The following is a 27,048-nucleotide window of genomic DNA, read 5'->3' as shown; positions in this document are numbered from 1 at the left end:
GGGGGCCTTGTGCGTGCCATCCCTGTCAAAGCCCGGCCTCTCCTGCTTCAATACGAGCAGGCATTGTTCATTTGGTCATCAGGATGCCATGCATTTAGGAAATAATGACCCTGTATCCTGCTGGGTTTATATTCTTTTTCATCTCCTTTAATGGCTTCTTGTTCATTCTTTTTTTTTATCCCGAACAGGACGTAATGCTCAAAATCAAGAACTGGGTAGCGGATGAAAAGAAACATGTCCGCTACTGTCGCGATTGGACTGAGAAGGAGGTAAGACTTTGATGTTACACTCAAATGTATTAATGTCATTTATCAGCTTTATCTTTTCATCTGGCCTGAAAGTCAGACTCCTGCTTTTGAGCCAAATGGGTCTGATATGCAAATCACTATTGAATGTGCATGCTGTCTTTTTGGGGGGTATTTCTATATTACTTTTTTAACAAACTAATGACATCAGTCCGGCCTGATATTGATCTAAACGCTTTATAGAGGCTCCCTGCAGAGTCCAGACAAGATCCTAATTTGATTTGGCTTCACTTTTTATTCCGCATCCTCCTCAAAGGCAACTTTGGAAAGTTTGGATCCTCAGTTCTTGTCCTCTCTCTCTCTCGCTCTCTTTCACAGATCGAAGTGTTGAACAAATACTTGTTTTTGACATCCAAGCCAATGATTTACCTCATTAACCTCTCAGAGAAAGACTACATCAGAAGGAAGAACAAATGGTAAGTCTGTGCTCAGAAATAGGGAGGAACCCTACTGACTTTACATACAGCATGGACAACCATGGACCTTTTACAAAATGTGTATTTTCTGATTAATTGTTGCCTCCCTGACATCTTACCCATCCATAACCATGAATTGATGGTTCCTATTTTCAGTTTATGTTATACCAGCTCAAACTGTGAGACATTTAACAAATGCTTTCCAAAGAACTTCCATTGTCAATTTCCAATATTCAAAAACAGTTTTAAAGCGTGTCCCCCTTCTAACCAGTAACTGCAGATAGTTATGAGTGATGTTAGATACAATAGGCCTACAGTGCTCAGAATAAAGTCCTATTGTGAAGCTTCTTTATTCTCCCCATGCTAAAGTGATCCCTCAGTCACTGTGGAGTTGGTTTGTCTACTACTACAGTACCCACGCTGCTCCACTGACTCCAAACCAATAAGATAGTCTCTCTGTGACAGGACTTGCCTGGGGGATGGCACTCAGTCCGCTCTGACACTCCAGTCACAGTCAACCCTGCAAAACCAAAGCAGCCCCCAAACTCTGCACTTCATTAAGTATTAAGACCATATGGTTTCCATTTTCCATGAAAAATGGCACATTTCCATACGATATCAAAGGGGGAAAGGCTTTAAATGACAACATAAATGAACATTTATAGACTCAAAGCCAAAATAGGAATGAATGTCATATGGAGAGGGCCAATAAATCATAAGGATGGTTCTCTTTAAATATTATGATGTCTACAATTGTTTTCCCACAAATGTTTGGTTTTGTCTGAAGAGTTCACTGTTTACATGTGTTGTTTGCTCTTCTTCGAAAACATGAATACTTTATGTCTTACTGGCTTGACTCGCCATCTCCAAATACATATTTTACATGGAATTCAAGTGAGATCAGATTGACATCTGCAGCTTAGCTTTTCACAGTGACTCACAAACATGTGCTTTCAACTACTGTATTTATTTCCTAGTAAACAGGTCAGAGGGGTTCTTGGTGTAATCAGGCGGTTCTATTTGACTTGTCATCTCAAGCCCTGCCTGACTTATCTCTGTCTCATAAACTCTAGAGGTGAACTCATACTAAATGAGATTGTGTCAGAATGTTTCCAAATCTATTTGTGTAGCTCTGGTCTGGTAAACAGTGTTCTCGATGTCCCATTCATGCAGTACCTGATATATGGGCCATAGAGTATAGCCGTGGCCTGTTGCAGAGTGCTAGTGTGGCCATAAGGGTGATGAGACCGGGCTTTTTCACTTGAGCACCTTGAGGAGAGTGGAGCTTCCCTGGCCACAGGGAGAGCAGAGTGGGAGATGGCCATTACAGGTGAAAGGGATACTTGTCTTATCTACGCAACAGTCACATACTGTCAATAACCACTCACTTGTGGATTGGTATCGCACTTTTTCAATTGCCCTCTAGGATTTGGTGTCAAACAGTTTGTTCCTGCGTTTGTTTATCTCTGCTTCGCTTGGCAGACGCGTTCGATTCGGAGGGCAGTTATTCAACTGATGACTGGCTGTTCAAAATGTTCCTGACCTGTCTGTCTGTCTGTCTGTCTGTCTGTCTGTCTGTCTGTCTGTCTGTCTGTCTGTCTGTCTGTCTGTCTGTCTGTCTGTCTGTCTGTCTGTCTGTCTGTCTGTCTGTGTCTGACAGACAGCGGGAGGAGGGAATGCTGCAACAGAAAGACATAAATCTGATGAATCATGACGTTGCGGAACATCAATCATGGGCAGGATTCTTTTTATTTTTATGTTACCTCTGGTTTTTTTTTACTGTGAGAAATGCAATAAATCTCGGGCGTTTTCAAATTGGCAAAAAGTAGTGCCGTTGTATCCTGAGGGCTCAGCGTGGAACAATGCAGACATCAAAGTGTTTCTGATTGACAAGTGATGGGCCACTTCCCTTGTCCAGAGTGGAGCCCACACCTGTACGGAGATGATTACAGGTAGATTTAGCTGCCCCTAAATGTATACTAAATGCTGCTCTCAGCCCTAATAGCAGGCAGTCTGCTGTGGCGACGCCAGACTGCCATTTGGCTGTCGCCATGCTCCCGTGTTTTCCCCCAGAACAGTTGAGATGATGATACGGTTAAAGACTATTCAAAGCAAACAGCAAGACAAATTGTAATCTCAGCTTTTAATGTGAGCAGAGAAGAAAAAGGAGCGCGGTAGAAGGTAAACAGGCCAGTCTTGTCTTTTTTTGGTTCGGGACACTCGGGGGCCATTTTCCAGGCCCACAGCACTGTGTTCACTTACATAGTACAGTGTTTGCAATGTCTGTTAATCACATATTCACTTTCAGGCAGACTTTTCAGTTGTTATTGTTGATGGTATGTTCTCATATTTTTGTCACAAGCATACGTTTTGGCTACACACTTTCCTTTTCAATCATTTCCTGTTTGATCACCATGCTCAGATAGCGTTGCAAATGGAAAGGCCTTTTGTTGAGTGACAGACAGGCACGTGCACAGATAGGGCTCAACCAGTGCTCGAGCACCCGCCCTTTTGCCCTCCTATGAGAAAGTGCTTTTGCAGCTAGGTGGAATTATTTTATTTTTAATTTTATATAAAAAATAAAAAAATGTAACGAATTGCAACTCAAACTAGCTCATAAATCCTCCCCCGCCCTCCCGCATCAAGCGTGCACTCGCCTGACTTTTGCATGAAGTGCACTGTGCTTGCTACGGGCGCCGGGCGGATAGTTTGAATAGGTCTACTGGTAGGCTACTTTTGAGTTGGACCTGTTATGTGTGTGTCTCACTGTTATGGACAGAGAAGGGGCCAATTCAAGTGTTTGGTAGTAATAAGCAAATGTCATCAGCAGAACAAACTGGCATCAGGTAAAATAATTTGTTTTGACAGCATCGCTAACTAGCTAGCTAACTAGCAGATTTACATCATCATCCGCTATGGTCATCTGGTAGACACTTTTCTGATGTCACTCATCTCATCTCTAGTTAGTGGGTTACTTCCCTAGGAGTCATTGGCTCTAGCTTGCTTACAATGAGTGACGAATGTGATATTGCAGAAAATAAATAGGCCATAATATAAATGTTCTGATACAGAGACAATTTGTATTTTATGAATTTCGAGTAATGAATTAGGAAAGTAAGCATTTTGGACCTGCCCCCGAAAGGTCTGTGCACGGCCCTGACAGATCTAGGCCTACTATTGTAATGGTATGTCTTTACATCAGCGAAATACTTCCATGTTATATAACGTAGGGAAATAATTCTACCAGAGGAAAACACATCCATTTGCTAGACCATCATATCCCTGTTTGGAGTGCAGTGTTGTAACCACTACATACCAAGCTGACCTCATTTCAACAAGAATAAACTGTATTAGCGTTAGCAAGCAGCCATCATTAATGGTGGGATCAGAGAGGGAACAGGACCCCCTTTCATCCCCAGGTTCTCTGCTGGAGATGGTACATCATTTACTGTAGAGAGGAGCACGTGGGTATAATTCCATACAGTACAGTACAGTGCGTGTGTATGAGAATGTACATGTGCATGTTTGAAGTCTGTTGCCGAGGCGACTCCATGCTCATTTGGATGTTGGCGTAATTGCGGTGTGGAGATCAAAGGCCGGCTGGCCGAGTGATGTTCCAGAGGAGCCTTTTCCACGCGGCCCTCTCCTCTGTGGAGCGGGGGCTGCCTGCTGCTCGCACCGCTCCTCTCTCCCCTCCAGCCATGCGCTGCCCCCTGCACATCCCCGCTCGTAAAAAATGATTAAGGCCGCATTTGTCATGTGTTTATGACTGAGAGGCATTGCGTGATAGGAAATGGCATCTACAAGAGTCTACCAAGAGGCTTTCTCTTCCCTCGGCGTCAGTAGGCTGCCTGGAACACTTTTGTCTGTGTTACATAGTTTGTGTATTAGAGAGGGTCATTACTCCAGTTTATAATGTGGGTGTTTGTCTGCTGTTTGTATGTTTTCACTTGTCAAGGCACAAGCTGGTAATTTAAAAGCTCCTGGTCGGTGGAGTTTTCAACCTTTTAATATTTTTATTAGCCTCGATATTATCGGATATTTAATCCAATGTCCTTAGCAGACAACCAACTGCCATCGCATTTAGTAAACGCCAAGCTCCACTTGAGAGCCAGCCTGTTTTGCTGAAGAGTTTTTTTTTTTTCTCTTCATAATGTGCTTTAAAGTAAATTGGAGCCTCTTAAGTAGGTGTGTTGACCTTTAAGAAAACCGGAAAGCGTGACCTCTCTGAGTGTGCAGCGTTTGTACCGTGAGCGGGGAGAGGAATGTCAGGGTAGTACGGCTCTTCACAGGGGGCTTTTACATGCAAGGGGTGTATCTGTCTGTCTGTCTCTGTCTGCGCGTGTGTGTCTGGCACGTGTCTGTCTGCGGAATGGTCGTATGTTTATTGCTTCCTTTCTGCTTATGTTGTGCGTCTCCAGACATGTTACTTTGTTCTTACTGACTGTCTCTTCATTTCTCTCTTGATATGGAAAGTGAACCAGCAGGTATGTTTGCTTAGTGAACTACCCCAGCTAGCCTGTAGATGGTGCTTTGACAATTAAAGTAAAGGCACCTCTGCAGTGAATGGCAGCAGGGTGATGGTCGAGCCACGTTTAGTTTTAAGATCCCACTGTCTGAGAGGATGTGCTACGTTTGTCCCTCGGTTTCTCTCTACAACCTACTCATCCATGTTTTGTTCAGGTCTTCTATTCATTTGATTTCAGGATTTACTTTATGTTTAACTTTTTTATTTTGGTGCAGAGTAATGATAACTGTACATTTTCTTTAATGTTAGAGGATTTGTTAATGAACTGGCAAGTGAGCACATCTTGGTCCCCATGAGATTTTGAGGCAGACTGTCACCGAGGGAAGGCATTGTTGTGATCTGCTGAGAACCGTTACAGGAAAGCGGTGGCAGCAGCCCACTTCTGCTACTCCAAACCATAATTCCCGTAAACAGAACTGAACATTTATTGAGTGCAAAACCGCTGGCTCCATCCAAGTTTTAAGGAACTGCTGTCTAGGGAGTCACGGTTTGTCTTTCAAAGCGATGTGGGAGATATATGATCAGTGGGTCCCCTTTCACTCTGTCCACAGCCATCCCCTCTCCCCTTGTGTACTGTGGGATCCTGGAAAACAAAAAACACGTTCCCGTGGTAGGAAGACATGTACCCTGCTGAAAACACACACTCCTGGTGGAAGCCTTCAGTTAGGCTTTGTAATGAGTGTGGATGACTTTGAGAGGCTCGGAGAAGAGTAAACCATAACCAGATGGTCTCTAATAAAGTCCCGGAGGATCAGTTCACTTGGCTTTGTTATTGACCCTCCCTGGTCTGTCTGCCTGGTCTATCACACTGTTGTTGTTCACCATGTTGGATTAGTAGAAGACATTGGGTAGCCTGGCTGCCTTTGTTGTGGTCTGGTCTGGTGGGGTCTGATGGGGCTTGTTGGGGAAGACATGCAGGCAGGGACGGCTCTGTTCGGTTGTTGTTATCACTAATGAGATCCTAACGGTGAGTGTCACAGCCTTCCTTCCAGGCCATAGGAACAAAGCAGACACTCGTTTGTTCCCTGTTGACCTCACGAGACAGCGACTTGTTCCCCAAAACGGTCCCCTTGTGTAATAAAGATTGGGACAATGCCAAGTGGGTGAACCAGGCTACGTACTTGACCAGAGGGAATAGCTTCAGGTTAGATACTGATCAGAAGTCCCATTTAACTGAGTAAAGCTCGCTTACCTCTTGCTCTTGACCCGCTCATAGGACACATAATGATTATTGTGTCACTACTTTTTGCCATACTTTCTGTGTTACTAACTAGATCAACTGCCGTGACAACACTGGATTTGGATTGAATCCGCTGCTTAAAGCATGTGTCAGCATATAATACATAATCACAGCCTCATTCAGTTCTGTCCCTGTTCTTTTGAGAAGAATAGCCATTTCTGTTGTAACACAATATGCTAACCTCTTCCAAAGCATTCAGAAGCAGCTCTTGTGGTGGGGAAAAAAAAAAAGCTCTCGGAAGCCTTCTTTGTGCTATTGAGAGCATAAGAATTTCTGTGTGTTTTAAGTCAGGCTAATGATATATTTTGATAGCTTTGGCTGTGGCAAGTTGTGCTGTTTATTATCTTTGTGATAAGGGTTAAAACAAAACACACATGTCACAGCAAGTGTCCTGCAGCCTGGCAGCTTTAATGAGATAAATTAATGAATTTATTGTTGCCACATACAGCTCCTGAAAGCTTGTTATCAGAGTGATTGTTGAACTGTTATGAATGGAAAAAGGAAACGGAGGGAAAAAAAGGATGGGGGGGGCATGATTGGCTGATGTTCCATATGTCCTTGATTACCTTCCCTCTGCTTTTATTCTAATAAGTGCCATTCTTTGTACTCCCTTGGACGGGTAGACAGTCTGACACAAGATGAGAATAAATATTGCATGTGGTACACATTAAGCTGTCATCCAGGAAGAGAGAGGGAGAGATGGAGAAATCCACCGCTTTACATTCTGCTGCTTGCGCTACACTTTGCCTGCTCTTGTCACAATTGTCACATCTTGATGACTTTCTCCCCCCTCGTGTTCTTGCTCGCAGTCAATTGCAATGAATGACAGCCCTGCTGCCCCGTATAGAGAATTATTTAGGGTGATGTAGTATGTACTCCTGGGAGTTACTGTTTGAATTTCTGATCGTGATATTCGTTTATTTTTTTTAATTGAGTGTTTGTTCATTCAATAAACCCAAATTCACTAAGGATTTCATCTGTTTGTTTTCAAGTATTTGTACTTCACGAAAGTAAGTTGTTAGCGAAGAAACAATCGAAAAAGCCCGGTGTTAGCGTGGCCTTGTTGTGCAGCTTGAGAAAAGAGAGCAAGAGGATGCTCTTAATTAAGCCTCTTCCCATTGTGCCGGTACCGCTCTGCTTCCCTCAGCCGTGAAGAGGGAAACAAGTTCACAGTATTGGCTGTGATGTGAGGAAAGTAGCGAGAGAGGCTGAGGTTCTGTGCTGGCTGCTTGCCTCTCAGGGCTGTATGTATTGCCTCTCTTCGCCTCTCCATCCAGCCGTGGCCACAAGGAGCAGAGAGCTTCTGCACTCATGTCCTCACAGGAGTGCACCACTGGGAGGATGAAAAGCGTCCCACAGAGCCCCTGACTTCCCAGCCTCAAACGGCACCGTGAGCTCATACCTCTCATTTCCCCCCTCCACTGAGGGAGGAGGGGTGGAGAGCTGGTCGAGATGCTGTGTGCTCCGGAGCGTTCAGCGGGAACTGAGAAACAGAGAGGGGGGGGATAAAAGCCTCTGGGTTGTTATTGTATTAGTTGGTGCATGGCATGCAAGCCAGCAGCAGCAGCAACAGCAGACAGATGGGGAATCCTTCAGCTGTGTGTGTGTGTGTGTGTGTGTGTGTGTGTGTGTGTGTGCGCACATGCGTGATATCCAGGTTCAAGTGCTGAGGAGCTTTGTTTGGCTGTGTGTCTGTCCACCTGTGGGTGGGTCAGTAATGAAGTAGTGGAGAGGGAGAGATTGTTAGAGGATTACTTCTCAGTCCTGTCAGCATTCAATTGCATCTGAAAGGAGGCACTCTGGGCCTAGGTGCTGGGTCCCTTTGTCCCCACCTTTTACAGGCTTACCTGACTAAGCAGTGATAATGAAGCCGGTCCGTATGAATGCAGGGCAGACACAGGCCCAGGTCACGGGCTCAGGTAGCTGCACCTGTACTTTAGGAGCTCCCATTGTGTCCTCCCTCCTGAGTCGTTTAAGCAGATCAAAGCTGTGACAAAGCCCAGGTCAGCCCCAGGCAGGCGGAAACACAGGAGTTATTCCCCCTTCGGATTCACAGAACAAGACAAATAGACAAGGCACCCCTGTGGGAAGTGTTCATTCCAGCCTACTGTGTGTTGGAAGCTCTTTTGTTTTTAGTAGGTTGTCATTACTTTACCGTAGGTTGTTCTGTTGAATAGACAGACGTATTGTAATTGCTGCAGGCGTGTATTGTAGAGCTAACAACCTGTGTTAATGTAGGTGTAGGTATTGTCGGCTTATTGTGGAATAAAATATGTAGGCTACACACAAAAAGGCTATTAGGGTATCGAATAACAGCATGTTTAGGATGTGGTTGTTTTGAATAATCTAAACAACCGGAAGAAAATAACTTTAGAAGACATACCAGAAATATGCATCATTTGATGAATATATATTAGGTTGAATAGAGATGAAAATAAATACATTTAGAAATAGAAATCGTCAGAGGAGGCCGGTTTTAAAGAAAATATTGATATTATATTTGCTTTTAAATGATTATATACTGGATATATATATACATACTTGTTTTTTATGAGACTAGCAGGGAAAGCAGCAGAAACCTGGCTCGTTCCCCAGTCTTGTTTGAGGCTTTTAGGCCGGTGAGTGATTAGCAGAAATAATGTCCCTGTCACCCTTAATCACATTAAAACGTGGTTAACATTTCATTTTTCCTACTTGATATGCAAAAATTTCCACTAGATTTGCAGCGAAGGCCATTGAAATTCCATTATAAAAAGAATAAAAATTTCAGGCGTCATTTGTTCAGAGAAGGAGATCTAGATTTGAAAGTGCTGAATCTTTCTATTAGCAGAGCTGTGAGAGATGGCACTCTATACTGAGGCATAATGGGACAGTGACAAGACACACACACACACACACACACACACACAGTGTCTTTTCTTTCATAGTCTTTTGTTCTCTCCCCCAGTAATGTATAGTAACTACTTTGATATTTTGGCATCTTTGACAGTGGTCACCCTGCTTTTACAAACAACACATTTGAACTCTCAATTGCACAGCATGTTAAGGAACATGTTTGTTTCTTAAATAGTACGGGTACTTTGAAGCATTCTTGGATTGAGTCAACATTGTGTAAACTGTATACTGAACGTGAAACATTTCCACAATGGAATATACATTTTATTTGCCGGTTTCTGATGAATTAAGCTCGCCATTGCTTAGATTGTAGAGTGCATAGTTGAGACAGACGGCCTAGACTCAGTATCAAGTTGTCAGCACATTAAGATACAGGACATAGACCCATCTGAGTGCAGACAACATTTCACTTATTCACCGCATGGTCCGACTTTGATATGACTGACATCACATGACACTTTGTACGTCATTATTTACCAATGTATGCGTGATGGAACAGAAGCAATATGGAGAGAAGCAATATTTTTGATGTTTTGGCATGAACATTTACATGATTCATTTGTCAAGATGCGTTCTCTCACAAATAATTGGAGAGGATGTAAATACTACTGTAAAGTGGCGTGACTAGACAGTGGTGAAGTTCCTGAAATTGGTCGGAGAAGTCATGTTGACAGAACATCAAATCTCTTAATTGACAGTGCTGCGTTGCCTCTGTTGGGAGAAGGGGTGTACCTTGTTCCTGTGGCAAGGTGTTTGTCTGCTCCTGTGTCACTCGATGCGAGGACCCAGGGACCCTCGTGCTCATTTGGCGCTCACATTCTCCATCTCGGCGTCCGCATTATTAAAATCATCCCTCAGCGCTCCACCAAGAGCCTCTTTGTTACTTGGCTGGCGAAGCTCGCTTCTGTCAAGTCTTCACCAATTACAGTCACAGGTACAATGGTCTATTCACAGGATCACAGCCCTTGACTGGTGTGGGGAGAGTGATTTGTGAATCATTATTCGGCTGCCTGTAGAGAATGCGATACCTGAGGAATGCAAATAATCTGCCAGCGAATAGACGGCGGGGCTCCTAAAAGTGACAGGCTACAGCTGTTATTATCCCAGATTGGATTCTTTTCCCCTCTTGGAGAGGCAGTCATCTCTTTGGCTTTCAAGCTGGAGGTTTCCACTAAATGTTATTTCTTTCCCTTCATGAGAAGTGGTGGCCAGCTCATAGTGGCGCCTGTCAAATCCTCAACTCTAGTCTAAGCGCATCACAGCCTCACTCTTAGCAGGAAGGGAAATATTAGGCGATGGTTCTAGATAGATAGTTATGTTTACTGCAGAGAGAATCCATTGATGGTGTAAGACGCGCTTTTGGCATCACTCAGTAAGATAAATCGAATGATCAAAAAAAGCATCCAAGCAACCGTCGCTATGACGCTACTATGACATTTCCCTGACGTAATTCTTCTCCCATATTTAGCATTGATTGTATTGTTCAGTTGTAAGCGGTAGAAATACACTAGAGTTGATTGGCTGAACCAGTGATCCAATAGCCAGATGATAAACGGTTGACATTGTTATTGGAATAGCTGTGGCGATGAGGTTGTGCGGTCACTCCCTGCCTTTGATTTCTTATAGGTTTTTAAACAGGAAAGTAGGATTACAGATAATGACAGAGGCCTTGAGAATCAATCTAGAAGTCTGGGAGCTCTCTCTGTCGGGCCCCAAAGTGTTCAAATGGGTTTGTGTGATGCTGCTCGTTGGGTTTCGTCCAATCCCAGGCCAGGCTGAAAGCGTGTGGGGCTAATCTCATAATTATCCGACCCCCCCTCCCCACACATTGTTCTGGCAGAGAGTTACCATTAACTGTGAGGATATCTTTGTCCTGCAATGTCAGGTGTCCCGCTGAGTCACAGGGCAGAAAAACCTCTTTAAAGGGCTTTAAGGGAAGTGAATGACTAAGACGTTCATAAGTGGGAACACTATACTTCCGTCCTTTACAGTAAAGATTCAACCTACAGTAAGGATGGATTTGGGGTAAAACATTGTTGACAATGATATAGTTAAAATGGCAATCTGCTTTTTCTCAATGGGATGTCATTGCGGGTATTCTTTCATACCTACACATGACATGTCACATAAACGTATTCCTGAACTGGGAACGTGTTAATAACCGAAACTTAGCAACAAAGTGAAACTGTGCAATCGCAGGGCGACCTTGGCAAGGCAATGTTCCGAAACGGCATGGTAAACAGGCCGGGCTGTTCTCTCATGAATATGCATAGGCCAGCCGACGGATAACAAACGCTACTCTGTTCTGTTCTGTCAGTCAACACCAACAGCACGAAGCTCCATCCTGCCTGTGTTGTTGTGTCTACTGTCTAGGTTGGTGAAAATCAAGGAGTGGGTGGACAGTCACGACCCCGGGGCGCTGGTCATCCCCTTCAGCGGAGGAGTGGAGAGTGTCCTGCAGGACATGAGTGAAGAGGAGATTCAGAAGTACTGCACCGAGCACAAGACTCAGAGGTTAATTAGCATTCAGTCTCCCCACACTTTATTATCAACTGTGCCCTCCACGCACTCCTTTAATTGCGTGCGCTGATAGAATAATAAATGGTAGAGTAATTACCATTATAAAGCAAGGATCCCTCTCTTAACGGGAACAACTCAGTCAAAGGGTTTTCTTCTAAATTAAGTTTTTAACTGTCATCTGTCATCTACAGGTATAATTATAACTTGGGCATTTTGGGTGTATTGTTCGTATGTGAAAACCTCTATGGAGGAAGAGAAATTGTGACAGCAGATTTTTTTCCCCCCGAGCTCTGAGAGACGTTGGGATGAATTCTTAAAGGTGCTAAATGAGACGGCAAGCGTGCCAATTAATCCCCCCAAAACTCACTGGAGAATTAAATGCTCTATGTTAAACGAAGTGATCCTATTTTATTTATTTAATGAGTTTATATGCTGGGATTGATGTGGTCTTGCCAGAGAGGTGGCTACGAATCAAAGCAATACTAAAATACCCTAAATGACCTAGCATTTACAGCACCGTGAACAACATGAAAATTGATATTGCTTTCACCCTGCTTATTCTGACAGCGTTCTGACAAGGATCATCAAGGCTGGCTATGGAGCCCTACAGTTGGAGTACTTCTTCACAGCTGGACCAGACGAGGTCCGTGCGTGGACCATCCGGGTAAGACCCTGTCCCAGCGGCTGGCAGCGCCGCGCGCCGTTCCACTCTGCTGGCATCCAGCCTGATATCAGCCACTTTCAACTTTGTCATGGTCCTGCTTTAGCTAGTCATTACAGGCCAAGGATAACTTCAATTACTGGTGAGCTGCTGAACAGTGAAAGTGGGGGGCTACATTGATTGAGGAGGGCAACAATTGATTTTGCCCATTACGTCCTGAGAATGTTTCCATCCAGCGCAGATCTGCCTGCCCTCCTCCTGCGGCGGGAGATAAGGGGCCCTAGCATTGTGCCTGCCTAATCTGTGTGACGGGGGTTGTCTGTGTTGAAATTGATGTGGCTTTTCATTTGACCATTTGTGGGCCCTGCTGGGGGCTCCTCCTCCCTGTGTCTCAGTTTACTGAGCCCGCCGAGAGCCTGGGTGACACTGAATCACAGGAGAATTGACATCGATACAGATGTTGGCTCGGCACACTGGTATTGTGCAAATGTTTTAGAGGGAATAAAAGGATTAAAGGCCGTCCTAATAATGCATTCTACCTGTCAGGAGTAGCATACTGATGCATTGGTCCATCCTAACACGTGTAAGCAACGTGAGCAGTATTTAAGACAACTAACTCAACTGAAAGTATGCACAGTATGTTCTTAATTAAGAAAAAGACGACTTTGAGCTTAAAGTTTTAGATTGACAATAAACAGCAACATTTTATTTGGGAGACAAAGTGGTTAAATATATGAGCCACCTCCTCCCAGACATGAGGGATGTCCTCAGTGTGTTTAGGAAAGTAACAGAAGTCCTCCAAGCCTTTCTCTCCTATGGGCTTGTCTCCTTTGACATAACTGACTACAGCTAGCCTTGATTGTGTGTGAGAGGCATTTAGTCTGGTAAGCATCAGTGAGTAACTATATTAACCCAATACATCTTACATTGTAAAAACTACACTCTGTAAGGTGGTGCTGCTAAGCCCTTTAGCATGCTTTATTAGGCAGCCTCGAGGTGACCATTATCTATCAGGCTGATCTGCATAGCTGTTAACTACTATGATGTGTGCCTCTTGTAGTGTGGCATAGGACAAAATCATCCCCTAATCTATTTTTCTCCACCTAGACAAACCTTGATGCTGATTAATGGTAGTTAAACTTACAAGCACTCCGTCAATGAGATTGCATAGGGATGGTAATGTATTGGAGTCATTAAATACACATCATTCTTTTGGCATGAAATATGTTGACCCCAACCTGATTATATACATAATTAAAGGTGCTCAACAGTTTCGAGGCACAGTGCTACAGAGCAGAGAGAGAGAGGGAGAGCAGGTCGACAGGCACAAGTCATAATGATGCAGAGCAGGGATGTCACTTATTTGGGTCATTTGTCAATTTCCCCCAGCATTATTTCAATGCATATAAATTGCGTATTTTATCAGAGACAGTTGTGACTTCTAGTGCTAAATGGGATTTAATGTAGAAAGAATTTATGAAACAGTAAGGGAAAACAGTTGTTTTTGGTTCTCGGAATAGACATCTAAAACATCCAATTTGATATTTTCCATAGTTATTCCATTATAATGTAAGTTCCATTTAAATTCAAATGTATATTCCATAAAGGGACCTTTTACCTTTCATTTCAATCATCTGCTGTGCTATGAAAACATTTTGAGGAAGTTCAAACACGACAAAGGGGAGGACGGTATAATATTCTACAAATACATAGGCAGACAGTATACACTGTATATCAAATATAGTGAACGTTTCTATTTCAAAATGGTCAGGTATGATACAGCCAGGTCAATATAGTGTCTCTCCCGCTGCAACACTGCCTCTCTCTCTCTCTGATGACCTGAGGCCAGAGCAGCAACCCACAATGAGGCAAGATTGCTTGGACAGAAATCAATAGCACCCTGGAATGGGAATCAGAAACTGCTGGTGGGCATTGATAGCAGCTCTGACTCCTTATCGGCCTCAAGGCTGCTCTACCAATGCACAACTGTGTGTAGTGCTATCCAAAAATCAGGAGCGAGGTAAGAATAACCCCCAACACACCCCCTAGCCATGCTCACTTCACCATCCCCCCTATCAAACAGCATGTCAGTCCTGTGCTGTAATCCATCTTCTCCAAAACAATTAATTTACCTTGTGTGTCCTTTCTCTTTCTTCCTCCTGACAGAAAGGAACCAAGGCTCCACAGGCAGCCGGCAAGATCCACACGGACTTTGAGAAGGGCTTCATTATGGCTGAAGTAATGAAATTTGAGGATTTTAAAGAGGGAGGCAGTGAGAACGCTGTCAAGGTGAGCCGTCGGGGTGCGCCAGGAGATGAGGGAAGTCTCCTGTGATCAGTGGAGCTGACAGTCACCACACTGTTCGCACTGCAAATGCTCTTCACCTTTACTCAGGGGAAGAAATTACTGCACACACTCCGCCAGCACACCTGACAAGCCAACTGATTCCGTCTCTAAACACTGCAATTCTACTCCTGCTGCGCATATCTTTATCCCAATCTGCTCTAACAGGCTCATGGTAGGCCTTTCTTATACCTCAGACCAGCCGCTCAGAGGAAGCTCTCTGTACCCCACCAGGCGTTAACCAGCCACATCTATAGAGCGGACCGTTAGCTTTACACTCTTTGCCGCCAAATCCCCAAGCCACTGTAGCAGCACTGTTACAGTGATATAAAGAGCCAAGTTAAATAAAGTGTGACATTTTTTACATAAGGACTGTTTCACAGATGAACAGCGCATAAGTGTGGCCTGCATATCTTCTTTTATAACTGCCAATGTTTGTTTTGACCTTTTTACTGGGATGTGGCTTTTAAATGGGCTCTGCTCTGTCAAATGTAATCACTGTACTTCATGGTGAATTTGTGAAGACAATAGCTCTGCGATAAATACAGCAGGTTACGTCGCTGAGTGCTTAAAGGCCCAGTGCAGTCAAAAACATGATTTGGCTGTGGTTGTATATACTTCCACACTATGAGGTTGGAATAATACTGTGAAATTGTGAAAATGATTATAATGCCCTTTTAGTGTAAGAGCAGTTTGAAAAGACTGCCTGAAATCTCAGCCTGTTTTATTAGGATGGAGTTTTGGTCTGCCTGGTAACATCACCAGGCGGTAAATTGGTTAATAGACCAATAAGAAAGAGAGATCCAAATCTCTCTGCCAATAACAGCTAGTTTTGAGTTTGCCCCTCCCCACTCAGACCACTCCCCAACAGTCCTAGCTATTTTTGTTTCTTTTTCTCCATTTTAATTGAAAACAATCACAGTAAGGTACTTAATTGTTACCCAGAAAGGATTTGATATTGAGATAAAAACGGCTGCATTGGATCTTTTAAACGTTTTTATTCTCAGTCTGAGTGTGTGGAAATGCTCAGGGTAACTGTAAGACATTGGCCTCATCTACAACACCTCTCATCCGCCTGGTTGAGTTAATGCTATTGGGTCTTGCGTTTCCTTTTTTCAGAAGAAAGCTCGGGGGCAAGGAACAACATTCCAAAGTGTTCCATGTCACACAATGGATTGTAGCAATTTCCCGACACCCACTGTGACTAGTGTGTCTGAAGCTGTAGGTTTGTCTTGTATGGTCCTGCCCTTGACACAGCAGGACATGAATCTGTCCGTGTCAGTGGTTAGCACGTGTCTGGAGGAAGTGCCTCTATTGGTTTACCTCCAGAACCTTGACTGGCGTCTGTTATTAGTGGGTACAAAGCCCTTCACAGTCCTATTATGTAGATAGTCGTGGTACTTAAGCTTCAAACACGATTAAACTTGACCACCAGCCAATAGCTGTTGATGACATCAAACCATGTGGTAATTGGATACTTTTTAACCTGAAATTGGCCTGGGTTCTGTTTTAAAATGCAGCAGGTCTAAAAGTAACAGTAAGAATTTGTTTCACCAATGGAGTATAAGGATTAAACAATTAGGGATGTGGACAAAGTGGAGATCACAGAGTTTCTAGATGAGTATCAGACAGTAATCCCTCCTAAATCCCGTGCAGGAGATGTGTGACTAGCACTGGCAAGTAGTGAGAGCTTGGCATACTGACTCCTAATATCACCCAGTAGATCTCCAAATCCTCTGTCTGGCAGATATTCACACACTACATTACTAGACCTATAGGGATCTGGAAAGTACCAAAACATTTGAATAATTCAATAATATTTCACCTCAATTCTTTGTAAAATGTGTATAAATCCTCTGTCATGTATTGCTGGTGACTAGTTCCTAATGTGTCAGTGGAGGGTGAAATGTGCAGGGCTCTAGGGGTTTGAACATTATTGTTATAGAAGCCTGACATCAGAGCCTCAGGTCCTGTTGCATGCTCTCTTTCTAATCCCCGTTCCCTCGTGTATATATGGACACTGAGCATTTTTGACTGCAGCATTAAGGCCAATGCTAGTTAATGTCAGTCGTGGGAATGGGCTGTTTGAATAGGCCAGTGTACAGGGATATCACATTATTAGTAATCATATCTGCTTAAGCCAAGCTTGCTCCTCCAGATGGCTGCTTTCAAGTGCAAATGAACCAGTTAGACGTGTCTGGTTTAATACATACTCTGGAATCACAAATAGCCATTGATTTCCCCCCCCCCCCCCTCTCCAAGCAGTGTTTCTGGTGCTATAGAGTCTGGATTAAATGGTCTCCTGAGCCTTTAAAGGGACATTGATTCTTCTAATTAATTGTGCTCTGTGCAGAACCAGAATGCATAAACCCGTCCGTATTAGCACTTCAAGTCAATTATTTTGAGTTTGCCGGGAAGGGGAACAAACAGATCTAATGTATACAAAAGAAATGTTGGAACTAATTTTGTTTCCTTGAGAAGTGTGAGGCTGCTATAATGAAGAGCGTTATTAACATTTTACTTGTACATATGAATGGAAATTGACAGAGAAGAGGGTTATTCACTCAGTGGGAATCTAGTCACCCCATGAATAAAACATGACTGTGTGTGTGTGTGTGTGTATATATATGCTGTTTTCAGGAAAGAGTGAGATGATCACGTGTGTTCATTGTTTATTTGCGATTTATAGCTATTTCTTGTTTTTCATTACTGTCATTAATTAGGTGTTGTGTTTCTCTGTTTTACAGGCAGCGGGGAAATACAGACAACAGGGAAAAACCTACGTCGTGGAGGACGGAGACGTCATCTTTTTCAAATTCAACACGCCAAACCAGCCCAAGACTAAGAAGTGACTCAGTCGCAGTCTGTTGGCTACCAGAATGGACTGTGCCGTTAGATAATTCCTCTTCTTTGTTTTAGACAGAATGAAGCTGGAGATTGTGATTGATACCTGCCAGGTCGGCTCAGTCCTACCTACTGCCCACTCTGCCACATTATCCCTGTTTGTTTTTGGTTCAGGAGAATTCCATACAGTCCCCCTTGCCAAAGAACAGGTCCACTAAACGTTGACAGCTTTTGGTAGGAGCATTTGAAGAAGCGTATTACTCTCTTGATACTTCATTAATCTCCATCACTGGTGCCAGGCCTGACACAGCTGACAGCAGGGACAATGCGACCTGCTCCTCTCCTCCTTCCAGAGATAATGCATGTTTTACAGTAGCCCAGATGTCTATACTCAATAAAACATTTGACAAAACCAGCCTGTGTGTGTTTGGGGATGTCTGTATTGACTGGCACGCGGGTTGCAGACGGCGATAGTGGGTCCTGCTGGCAACTGATTACAGAATTAAAAGACACAGTTGACGGTGGCTCTGGCAGAGAGAGGACAACCATAATTGTATCTGTGAAGTGATTCTTATTGTAGAGGGCTATGTGTGGGATATTGATTATTCATACAAGAGAATTGGTGAGGTGAAATTATGTTTGAATGAACCTTTCCTCTCCATGGTTAGTCCTGATATTCTGAGATGTTCTTTATTTAAAGAGACTGTTTATAAATGTGCACCCCATTATTAATGAGAGTGCCATTAGCCATTATCATTAGACTTAGGTATGCCGGAAGGCTGTTTTTGTAATAATTCCTCTGTGTCGCCATGCTACTGAATGACCGGGAAAACGCAACAACTCAACCAATTGTTTTCCATTCGAATAGTCTTCACAGAATTTGATATAAAGACTTCTGAAAAGAAAATAGAAGTCACAATTCAGGAGCACAAAAAAAAAAAACAAATAAACCCATTCCTAGTCCCACTGAAGTAGTGTTTTTCTCACCTGTATACTTTGTGTGTAAGTGTTTTTGAGGCATTTATGCTGATGGAATGGTATGGCTGGAGCTGCGGACGGTGCTGCAAAGTGAAATTGCCTGCTCCACAGGAGTGAGAGCACAGAGCGGATCAAGCTCCTTCGCTGAATATCTTGCCTCTATAAATACCCCTCTCGGCAGAGAACAAAATGGCCTTCTCACGGAGGCACAAAGATTGAATAAAAATTGTCATTTCTTTGGAAGTGCATTGCATGCACTAGCTTAAAGAAATTGTGTGTTGACCAAACAAAGACTGCACAAACCCTACAAAGCATAGTGTTTGGCATTGAAATAAAGTTGTATTACTGTCTTCAAGATATAATCAAAAATAGAATCATGAGCAAAAACTAGGATCATGTTTGATGGGGGATGTTGAGGGCGGGGGAAAATGGATGGCCTGACATTCTCCTGTAGAATTCTCTCATATAGTGCAGAATTCATGGTTCCTTCTATTAAGGCAAGTGTTTGGTTTTCGCCAGGCATAATGGGACCCATCTCGTCCAAAAAGTTGACTAAATTTTGCTAAAAAAGCACCTGGAAGATCACCAATACTCTTGGAAGAATGTTCTGTAGACAGATGAGTCAAAAGTATAACTTTTTGGATGACATGGGTCCCATTTTTCCTGTGGAAAACCAAACACTGCATTCCACAGTAAGAACCTCATAGCAACGGTCAAGCATGGTGGTGGTAGTGTGATGGTTTGGGGATGCTCGCTGCCTCAGGACCTGGACGACTTCCCTTAATAGAAGGAACGGTGAATTCTGTTCTGTATCAGAGAATTCTACAGGAGAATATCAGGCTATTCATCTGTGAGCTGAAGCTGAAGGGCAGCTGGGTCATACAGCAAGACAATGATCCAAAATACACAATCAAGTTTACATGAAAATGGCTAAAAAGCAACAATTTAGAATTTTTGGAATGTCCTAGTCAAAGTCCAGACCTAATCCCAAGATGTTTTGGCAGGACATGAAACGAGAAGTTCATGCTTGAAAACCCACAAATGTCACTGAGTTAAAGCAGTTCTGCATGCAAGAGTGGGCTGAACCCCCCCCCCCAGGATGTGAGAGACTGATCAACAACTACAGGAATAACAACCAGCTATTGAGTGTAAGGGGGCAATTACTTTTTCACACAGGGGAATTGGGTGTTGCATAACTTTGTTCATTAAATAAATAAAATAAGTACACTTTGTTTTTGTTATTTGTTCACTCGGGTTCCCTTTATCTAATATTAGGTTTTGGTTGAAGATCTGATAACATTCAGTATCAACAATAGACAAAATCAGGAAGGGGGCAAATACTTTTTCACGGCATTGTAGGTCTTGCAGCATTACAAATGTTCCTCCTACAGTAGCCCCATTAAGAACACTCAACAACTTTCACTAGCCATCATAGTTGCCATGTATGTTCTATATGCTTGTGTAAGTTAAGCTACTGGGGGTATTTTAGGTTAATCATTGTGTGAGTGAAACCATGACGTTTCTCCAGGGACTACAGCGGGGGCTAAAGGCATTCCTTCACATTCTTTTCAGGCAAGAGTGGTGTTGTTGTTGTTAGCCAACCCCCAAACCCTACTTTGAGGCCCGTTCATCTAGTGTAGTTTTAAGGTCCTTGGATTGACAAATTGCTCTCTGTGGTCTGCCTTCAGTGTTTTGTTTTTCATGTAATGCAGTGACAGTACATTTCTTAGGAAAGGTAATAAAGTTATTTAGAATCATACAGATGTACCCCTTAAGATAAAACACAATAAAAATATTATGGTCTTTAATCATGTCATAAGTAGGCTATTTTAGTGTTTAATACCAACAAGCTTGCTATCAAAGGGCCAGAACAGGGCTAATTTCTCCTTTCTGTAAGGGAACTCCACATCTGCCTGTGTATCATGTCTTGTTAAATAGTTTCCATTAGCAGAAGGCAAATAATTCAAGCTGTCTAATTTAGCTGTCTAATCCAGGCTGAATCACAACCGGCCATGATTGGGAGTCCCATAGGGTGGCGCACAATTGGCCCAGCGTCGTCCGGGTTTGGCCAGTGTAGGCCGTCATTGTAAATAATAATTTATTCTTAACTGACTTGCCTAGTTAAATAAAATAAAGGTTAAATAATATATTTTTTTAATTAAAAAAGTGAATGTTTTTAGACTTTATTGGAGAACAGCTTTGACATTACAGTGATCTCTCTGCTTGCTTTACTGTAAAATGATTCCCATATTTCACACTTGGTTTAACAATTTGTGGTATCATAGCTGACATTGAAATTATTTAATGTGTTGAAAGTAGTTATATTTTTAAGTCTAGATCAATTCCAATGAATTTACAGAATGAAGGACAGTAGTTGGATGTAGGGACATCAACAACGATTAGTAGCTGTTTGGGCACTCTCTGTCTATTGGTACAAACGTTCTGTCAGCATCATCAATCAAGTGGTGCCACTCCGCCCAGAGGCTAACCACAATGGCACCAAATCAAGAATGGCAGAGAGTAAAAAGACAGTTCTAAAAAGTGCACTCATGAAAGACCAAAGCCTGCTATTGTAAATCACCAGCCTGGTCTCATAGACTAGACATAACAAAGTAAATGAAAATCTGGGACACTGAAATTAGTATGATATGTTACGTTTGGTACGGTTACATAAGACAGAAGGTTACTTATGACAAATAACGTGAATGACTAGCAAACCAAAGGTTGCGTGTTTGAATCTCATCAAGGACAACTTTAGCATTTGAGCTAATTAGCAACTTTGAAACTACTTTTTAGCTACTTTGCAACTAATTAGCATGTTAGCTAACCCTTCCCCTAGCCCTAACCATTTAACCTAACTCCTAACCCTAACCTTAAAGGACTCCCCACAGAGGAAGTTGCCACCTCTATTTTGATGTAATTTCCTATCATAGTGAGGAAACGCACGTTTAGGTTCCCCCTCCGAAGAATGACGAAGGCTACTTATACATATTCACAAATCGGGAGAATTTCCACGTGGAATTGATTAACATCAACAAATAGGCCACTGACAGCTGTCAGTGTAGATAGCTAGCATGCTAACCTCATCTAGCTAGCTATCTTGCTAACCTATCTTTTTTACTACACCGTATTCAAAAGATTAGACAGCTGGCTCTATGGCTGGTTCTGGAGCTGGATTTAAACAGATGGGAACCACTGGCCTATTTTAGACGTCACCATCTATTGTTATATCCAAAGTTTTGGTATCTTCCATTAATTGCGGCCACGAATCTGCCATAGAAATAGATGATGATGATCTATTTCTATGAGATGAGATGATGCTACGGTAATATGGATAACTGTTGAAAGATAGCTGATATGTGTTTTTCTACATTGTAATGGACACAGTGTAACCTTTGGTAGCTAGGCTGCTGGCAGGCTTCGGTACATCAAAGCCAAGCCAGCCTGTGCTCATGGTTCTCACATGGGAAGTGAAATGATAGCCTACAATGACTTTGCTCATGATCATGCATGCAGCAAATGACTTGCAACTATAAGTTCCTTGAATTTTCTTTTGTGGGTGCCTTTTCATTATCTGGATAGACACTTGTGGTTTCTAGCTAACGTTACACCAAACAAAGCGGTGAAGCGCGTAACGAAGAAATACTTTAGTGGCCAAAACCATTCATCTTGGGGTGACGGGGGGAGTGGGTTTGAAATGCTATCATATCATGCAATTATACAATTTTACCCGCAAAACACCAGTCTCAACGTCAACAGTGGAGAGGCGACTCCGGGATGCTGGCCCTCTAGGCAGAGTTCCTCTGTCCAGTGTCTGTGTTCTTTTGCCCATCTTAATCTTTTGTTTTTATTGGCCAGTCTGAGATATGGCTTTTCCTTTGCAACTCTGCCTAGAAGGCCAGCATCCTGGAGTCGCTTCTTCACTGTTGACATTAAGACTGGTGTTTTGTGGGTACTATTTAATGAAGCTACCATTTGAGGACTTGTGAGGCATCTGTTTTTCAAACTAGACACTCTAATGTACTTGTCCTCTTGCTCATTTGTGCACCGGGACCTTCCACTCCTCTTTCTATTCTGGTTAGAGCCAGTTTGCACTGTTCTGTGAAGGGAGTAGTACACAGCGTTGTACGAGATCTTCAGTTTCTTGGCAATTTCTCGCATGGAATAGCCTTCATTTCTCAGAACAAGAATAGACTGACGAGTTTCAGAAGAAAGTTCTTTGTTTCTAGCCATTTTGAGCCTGTAATCGAACCCACAAACGCTGATGCTCCAGATACTCAACTAGTCTAAAGAAGTTTTATTGCTTCTTTAATCAAAACAACAGTTTTCAGCTGTGCTAACATAATTGCAAAAGGGTTTTCTAATGATCAATTATCCTTTTAAAATGATAAACTTGGATTAGCTAACACAATATGCCATTGGAACACAGGAGTGATGGTTGCTGATAATGAGCCTCTGAACTCCTATGTAGATATTCCATAAAAAATCTGCCGTTTCCAGCTACAATAGTCATTTACAACATTAACAACGTCTACACTGTATTTCTGATCAATTTGATGTTATTTTAATGGACAAAAAATGTGCTTTTCTTTCAAAAACAAGGACATTTCTAAGTGACCTCAAACTTTTGAACGGTAGTGTGTGTATACATATATATATACTGCTCAAAAAAATAAAGGGAACACTTAAACAACACAATGTTACTCCCAGTCAATCACACTTCTGTGAAATCAAACTGTCCACTTAGGAAGAAACACTGATTGACAATAAATTTCACATGCTGTTGTGCAAATGGAATAGACAACAGGTGGAAATTATAGGCAATAAGCAAGACACCCCCAATAAAGGAGTGGTTCTGCAGGTGGAGATCATAGACCACTTCTCAGTTCCTATGCTTCCTGGCTGATGTTTTGGTCACTTTTGAATGCTGGCGGTGCTTTCACTCTAGTGGTAGCATGAGACGGAGTCTACAACCCACACAAGTGGCTCAGGTAGTGCAGCTCATCCAGGATGGCACATCAATGCGAGCTGTGGCAAGAAGGTTTGCTGTGTCTGTCAGTGTAGTGTCCAGAGCATGGAGGCGCTACCAGGAGACAGGCCAGTACATCAGGAGATGTGGAGGAGGCCGTAGGAGGGCAACAACCCAGCAGCAGGACCGCTACCTCCGCCTTTGTGCAAGGAGGAGCAGGAGGAGCACTGCCAGAGCCCTGCAAAATGACCTCCAGCAGGCCACAAATGTGGATGTGTCTGCTCAAACGGTCAGAAACAGACTCCATGAGGGTGGTATGAGGGCCCGACGTCCACAGGTGGGGCTTGCGCTTACAGCCCAACACCGTGCAGGACGTTTGGCATTTGCCAGAGAACACCAAGATTGGCAAATTCGCCACTGGCGCCCTGTGCTCTTCACAGATGAAAGCAGGTTCACACTGAGCATGTGACAGACGTGACAGAGTCTGGAGATGCCGTGGAGAACGTTCTGCTGCCTGCAACATCCTCCAGCATGACCGGTTTGGCGGTGGGTCAGTCATGGTGTGGGGTGGCATTTCTTTGGGAGGCCGCACAGCCCTCCATGTGCTCACCAGAGGTAGCCTGACTGCCATTAGGTACCGAGATGAGATCCTCAGACCCCTTGTGAGACCATATGCTGGTGCGGTTGGCCCTGGGTTCCTCTTAATGCAAGACAATGCTAGACCTCATGTGGCTGGAGTGTGTCAGCAGTTCCTGCAAGAGGAAGGCATTGATGCTATGGACTGGCCCGCCCGTTCCCCAGACCTGAATCCAATTGAGCACATCTGGGACATCATGTCTCGCTCCGTCCACCAACGCCACATTGCACCACAGACTGTCCAGGAGTTGGCGGATGCTTTAGTCCAGGTCTGGGAGGAGATCCCTCAGGAGACCATCCGCCACCTCATCAGGAGCATGCCCAGGCGTTGTAAGGAGGTCATACAGGCATGTGGAGGCCACACACACCACTAAGCCTCATTTGGACTTGTTTTAAGGACATTACATCAAAGTTGGATCAGCCTGTAGTGTGGTTTTCCACTTTAATTTTGAGTGTGACTCCAAATCCAGACCTCCATGGGTTGATAAATTGGATTTCCATTGATTATTTTTGTGTGATTTTGTTGTCAGCACATTCAACTATGTAAAGAAAAAAGTATTTAATAAGATTGTTTCTTTCATTCAGATCTAGGATGTGTTGTTTAAGTGTTCCCTTTATTTTTTTGAGCAGTATATATATATACATACATACATACATACATACATACATACATACATACATACATACATACATACACACACACAGTACCAGTCAAAAGTGTGGACACACCTACTCATTCAAGGGTTTTTCTTTATCTTTGCTATTTTCTACATTGTAGAACAATAGTGAAGACATCAAAACTATGAAATAACACATATGGAATCATGTAGTAACCAAGAAAGTGAAACAAATCAAAATATATTTTATATTCTTCAAAGTAGCCACCCTTTGCTTTGATGACAGTTTTGCACACTCTTGGCCTTCTCTCAACCAGCTTCATGAGGTAGTCACGTGGAATGCATTTCAATTAACAGGTGTGCATTGTTAAAAGTACATTTGTGGAATTTCTTTCCTTCTTAATGCATTTGTGACAAGGTAGGGTTGGTATAGAGAAGATAGCCCTATTTGGTAAAAGACCAAGTCTATATTATGGCAAGAATAGCTCAAATAAGCAAAGATAAATGACAGTCCATCATTACTTTAAGACATGAAGGTCAATCAATCTGGAAAATGTTCAAGAATCAAGTGCAGTTGCAAAAATCACCAAGCGCTATGATGAAACTGGCTCTCATTTGGAATGCCACAGGAAAGGAAGACCCAGAGTTACCTTTGCTACAGAGCATACGTTCAGTAGAGTTACCAGCCTCAGAAATTGCAGCCTAAATAAATGCTTAACAGAGTTCAAGTTAAAGACACATCTCAACATCAACTATTCAGAGGAGACCGCGTAAATCAGGCCTTCATGGTCAAATTGCTACAAAGAAACCACTACGAAATGACACCAATAATAAGAAGAGACTTGCTTGGGCCAAGAAACATGAGCAATGGACATTAGACTGGTGGGAAGTCTGTCCTTTGGTCTGATGAGTCCAAATTTGAGTTTTTTGGTTACAACCGCCGTGTCTTTGTGAGACGCAGAGTAGGTGAACGGATGATCTCCTCATGTGTGGTTCCCACCGTGAAGCAGGAGGTGTGATGGTGTGGGGTGCTTTGCTGGTGACACTGTGTGATTTATTTCGAATTCAAGGCATACTTGAGCATTCTGCAGCGATACACGATCCCATCTGGTTTGTGCTTAGTGGGACTATCATTTGTTTTTCAACAGGACAATGACCCAACACACCTCCAGTCTGTGTAAGGGCTATTTGACCAAGGAGGAGAGTGATGGAGTGCTGCATCAGATGACCTGGCCTCCAGAATCACCCAACCTCAACCCAATTGAGATGGTTTGGGATGAGTTGGCCCGCAGAGTGAAGGAAAAGCAGCCAACAAGTGCTCAGCATATGTGGGAACTCCTTCAAGACTGTTGGAAAAGCATTCCAGGTGTAGCTGGTTGAGAGAAAACTATGAGTGAGCAAAGCTGTCATCAAGGCAAAGGGTGGCTACTTTGAAGAATCTCAAATATAAAATATATTTGGATTTGTTTAACACTTTTTTGGTTACTACATGATTCCATATGTGTTATTTCATAGTTTTGATGTCTTCACTATTATAATATTTTTTTAAGTGTTCTACTCCGCTAGCCAGCACCTCACCTAAATAGGTGTGTGTTTCTTTCGCCTCTAGATTCACTATTATTCTACAATGCATGTCAGTCTAGCTGGCTCCCGAGTGGCGCAGCGGTCTAAGGCACTGCATCTCAGTGCAAGAGGAGTCACTACAGTCCCTGGTTTGAATCCAGGCTGAATCACATCCGGCCGTGATTGGGAGTCCCATAGGGCGGTGCACAATTGGCCTAGCATTGTCCGGGTTTGTCCGGGGTTGGCCCTCATTGTAAATAAGAATTTGTTCTTAACTGACTTGCCTAGTTAAATAAAGGTCATTTGAAACATTAAAAAATTACTTTAATGAGTAGGTGTGTCCAAACTTTTGACTGATACTGTGTATATATATATATATTATTATTATTCTTTTTTACAGACTACCTCAAAAATAAGTGAAAATGGACAAATTATCCAATTATTTATTGTAATTTTCTGGTTAAAAACAGGAGGTGCAAAAACCACACCTTATTTTTATTTGCTCCCTGGCTCATGCAGCCAATTGGACACAA

The 27,048-nt window shown here is 43.0% G+C and overlaps 1 protein-coding gene across 2 annotated transcripts in view; it reads left to right on the top strand.

The window, feature by feature from the left end:
* LOC106586238 (obg-like ATPase 1) overlaps positions 1 to 18,167 on the top strand; it is a 42,042-nt gene extending 23,875 nt beyond the window's left edge. For both annotated transcript variants that reach the window (XM_014173298.2, XM_014173299.2), the window contains exons 6-11: positions 189 to 269; positions 624 to 721; positions 11,758 to 11,898; positions 12,472 to 12,568; positions 14,732 to 14,854; positions 17,656 to 18,167. In XM_014173298.2, the coding sequence (XP_014028773.1) occupies positions 189 to 269; positions 624 to 721; positions 11,758 to 11,898; positions 12,472 to 12,568; positions 14,732 to 14,854; positions 17,656 to 17,760 (645 nt within the window). In that variant the 3' untranslated portion in view covers positions 17,761 to 18,167. The remainder of the gene's footprint in view (positions 1 to 188; positions 270 to 623; positions 722 to 11,757; positions 11,899 to 12,471; positions 12,569 to 14,731; positions 14,855 to 17,655) is intronic.
* The last annotated feature ends 8,881 nt before the right edge of the window (positions 18,168 to 27,048 follow it).

Source organism: Salmo salar, chromosome ssa25 (assembly GCF_905237065.1).
Source record: "Salmo salar chromosome ssa25, Ssal_v3.1, whole genome shotgun sequence".
NCBI lineage: Eukaryota > Metazoa > Chordata > Actinopteri > Salmoniformes > Salmonidae > Salmo > Salmo salar.
Note: the sequence above shows the minus strand (reverse complement) of the source record. Positions and strands in the feature narration are given on the sequence as shown.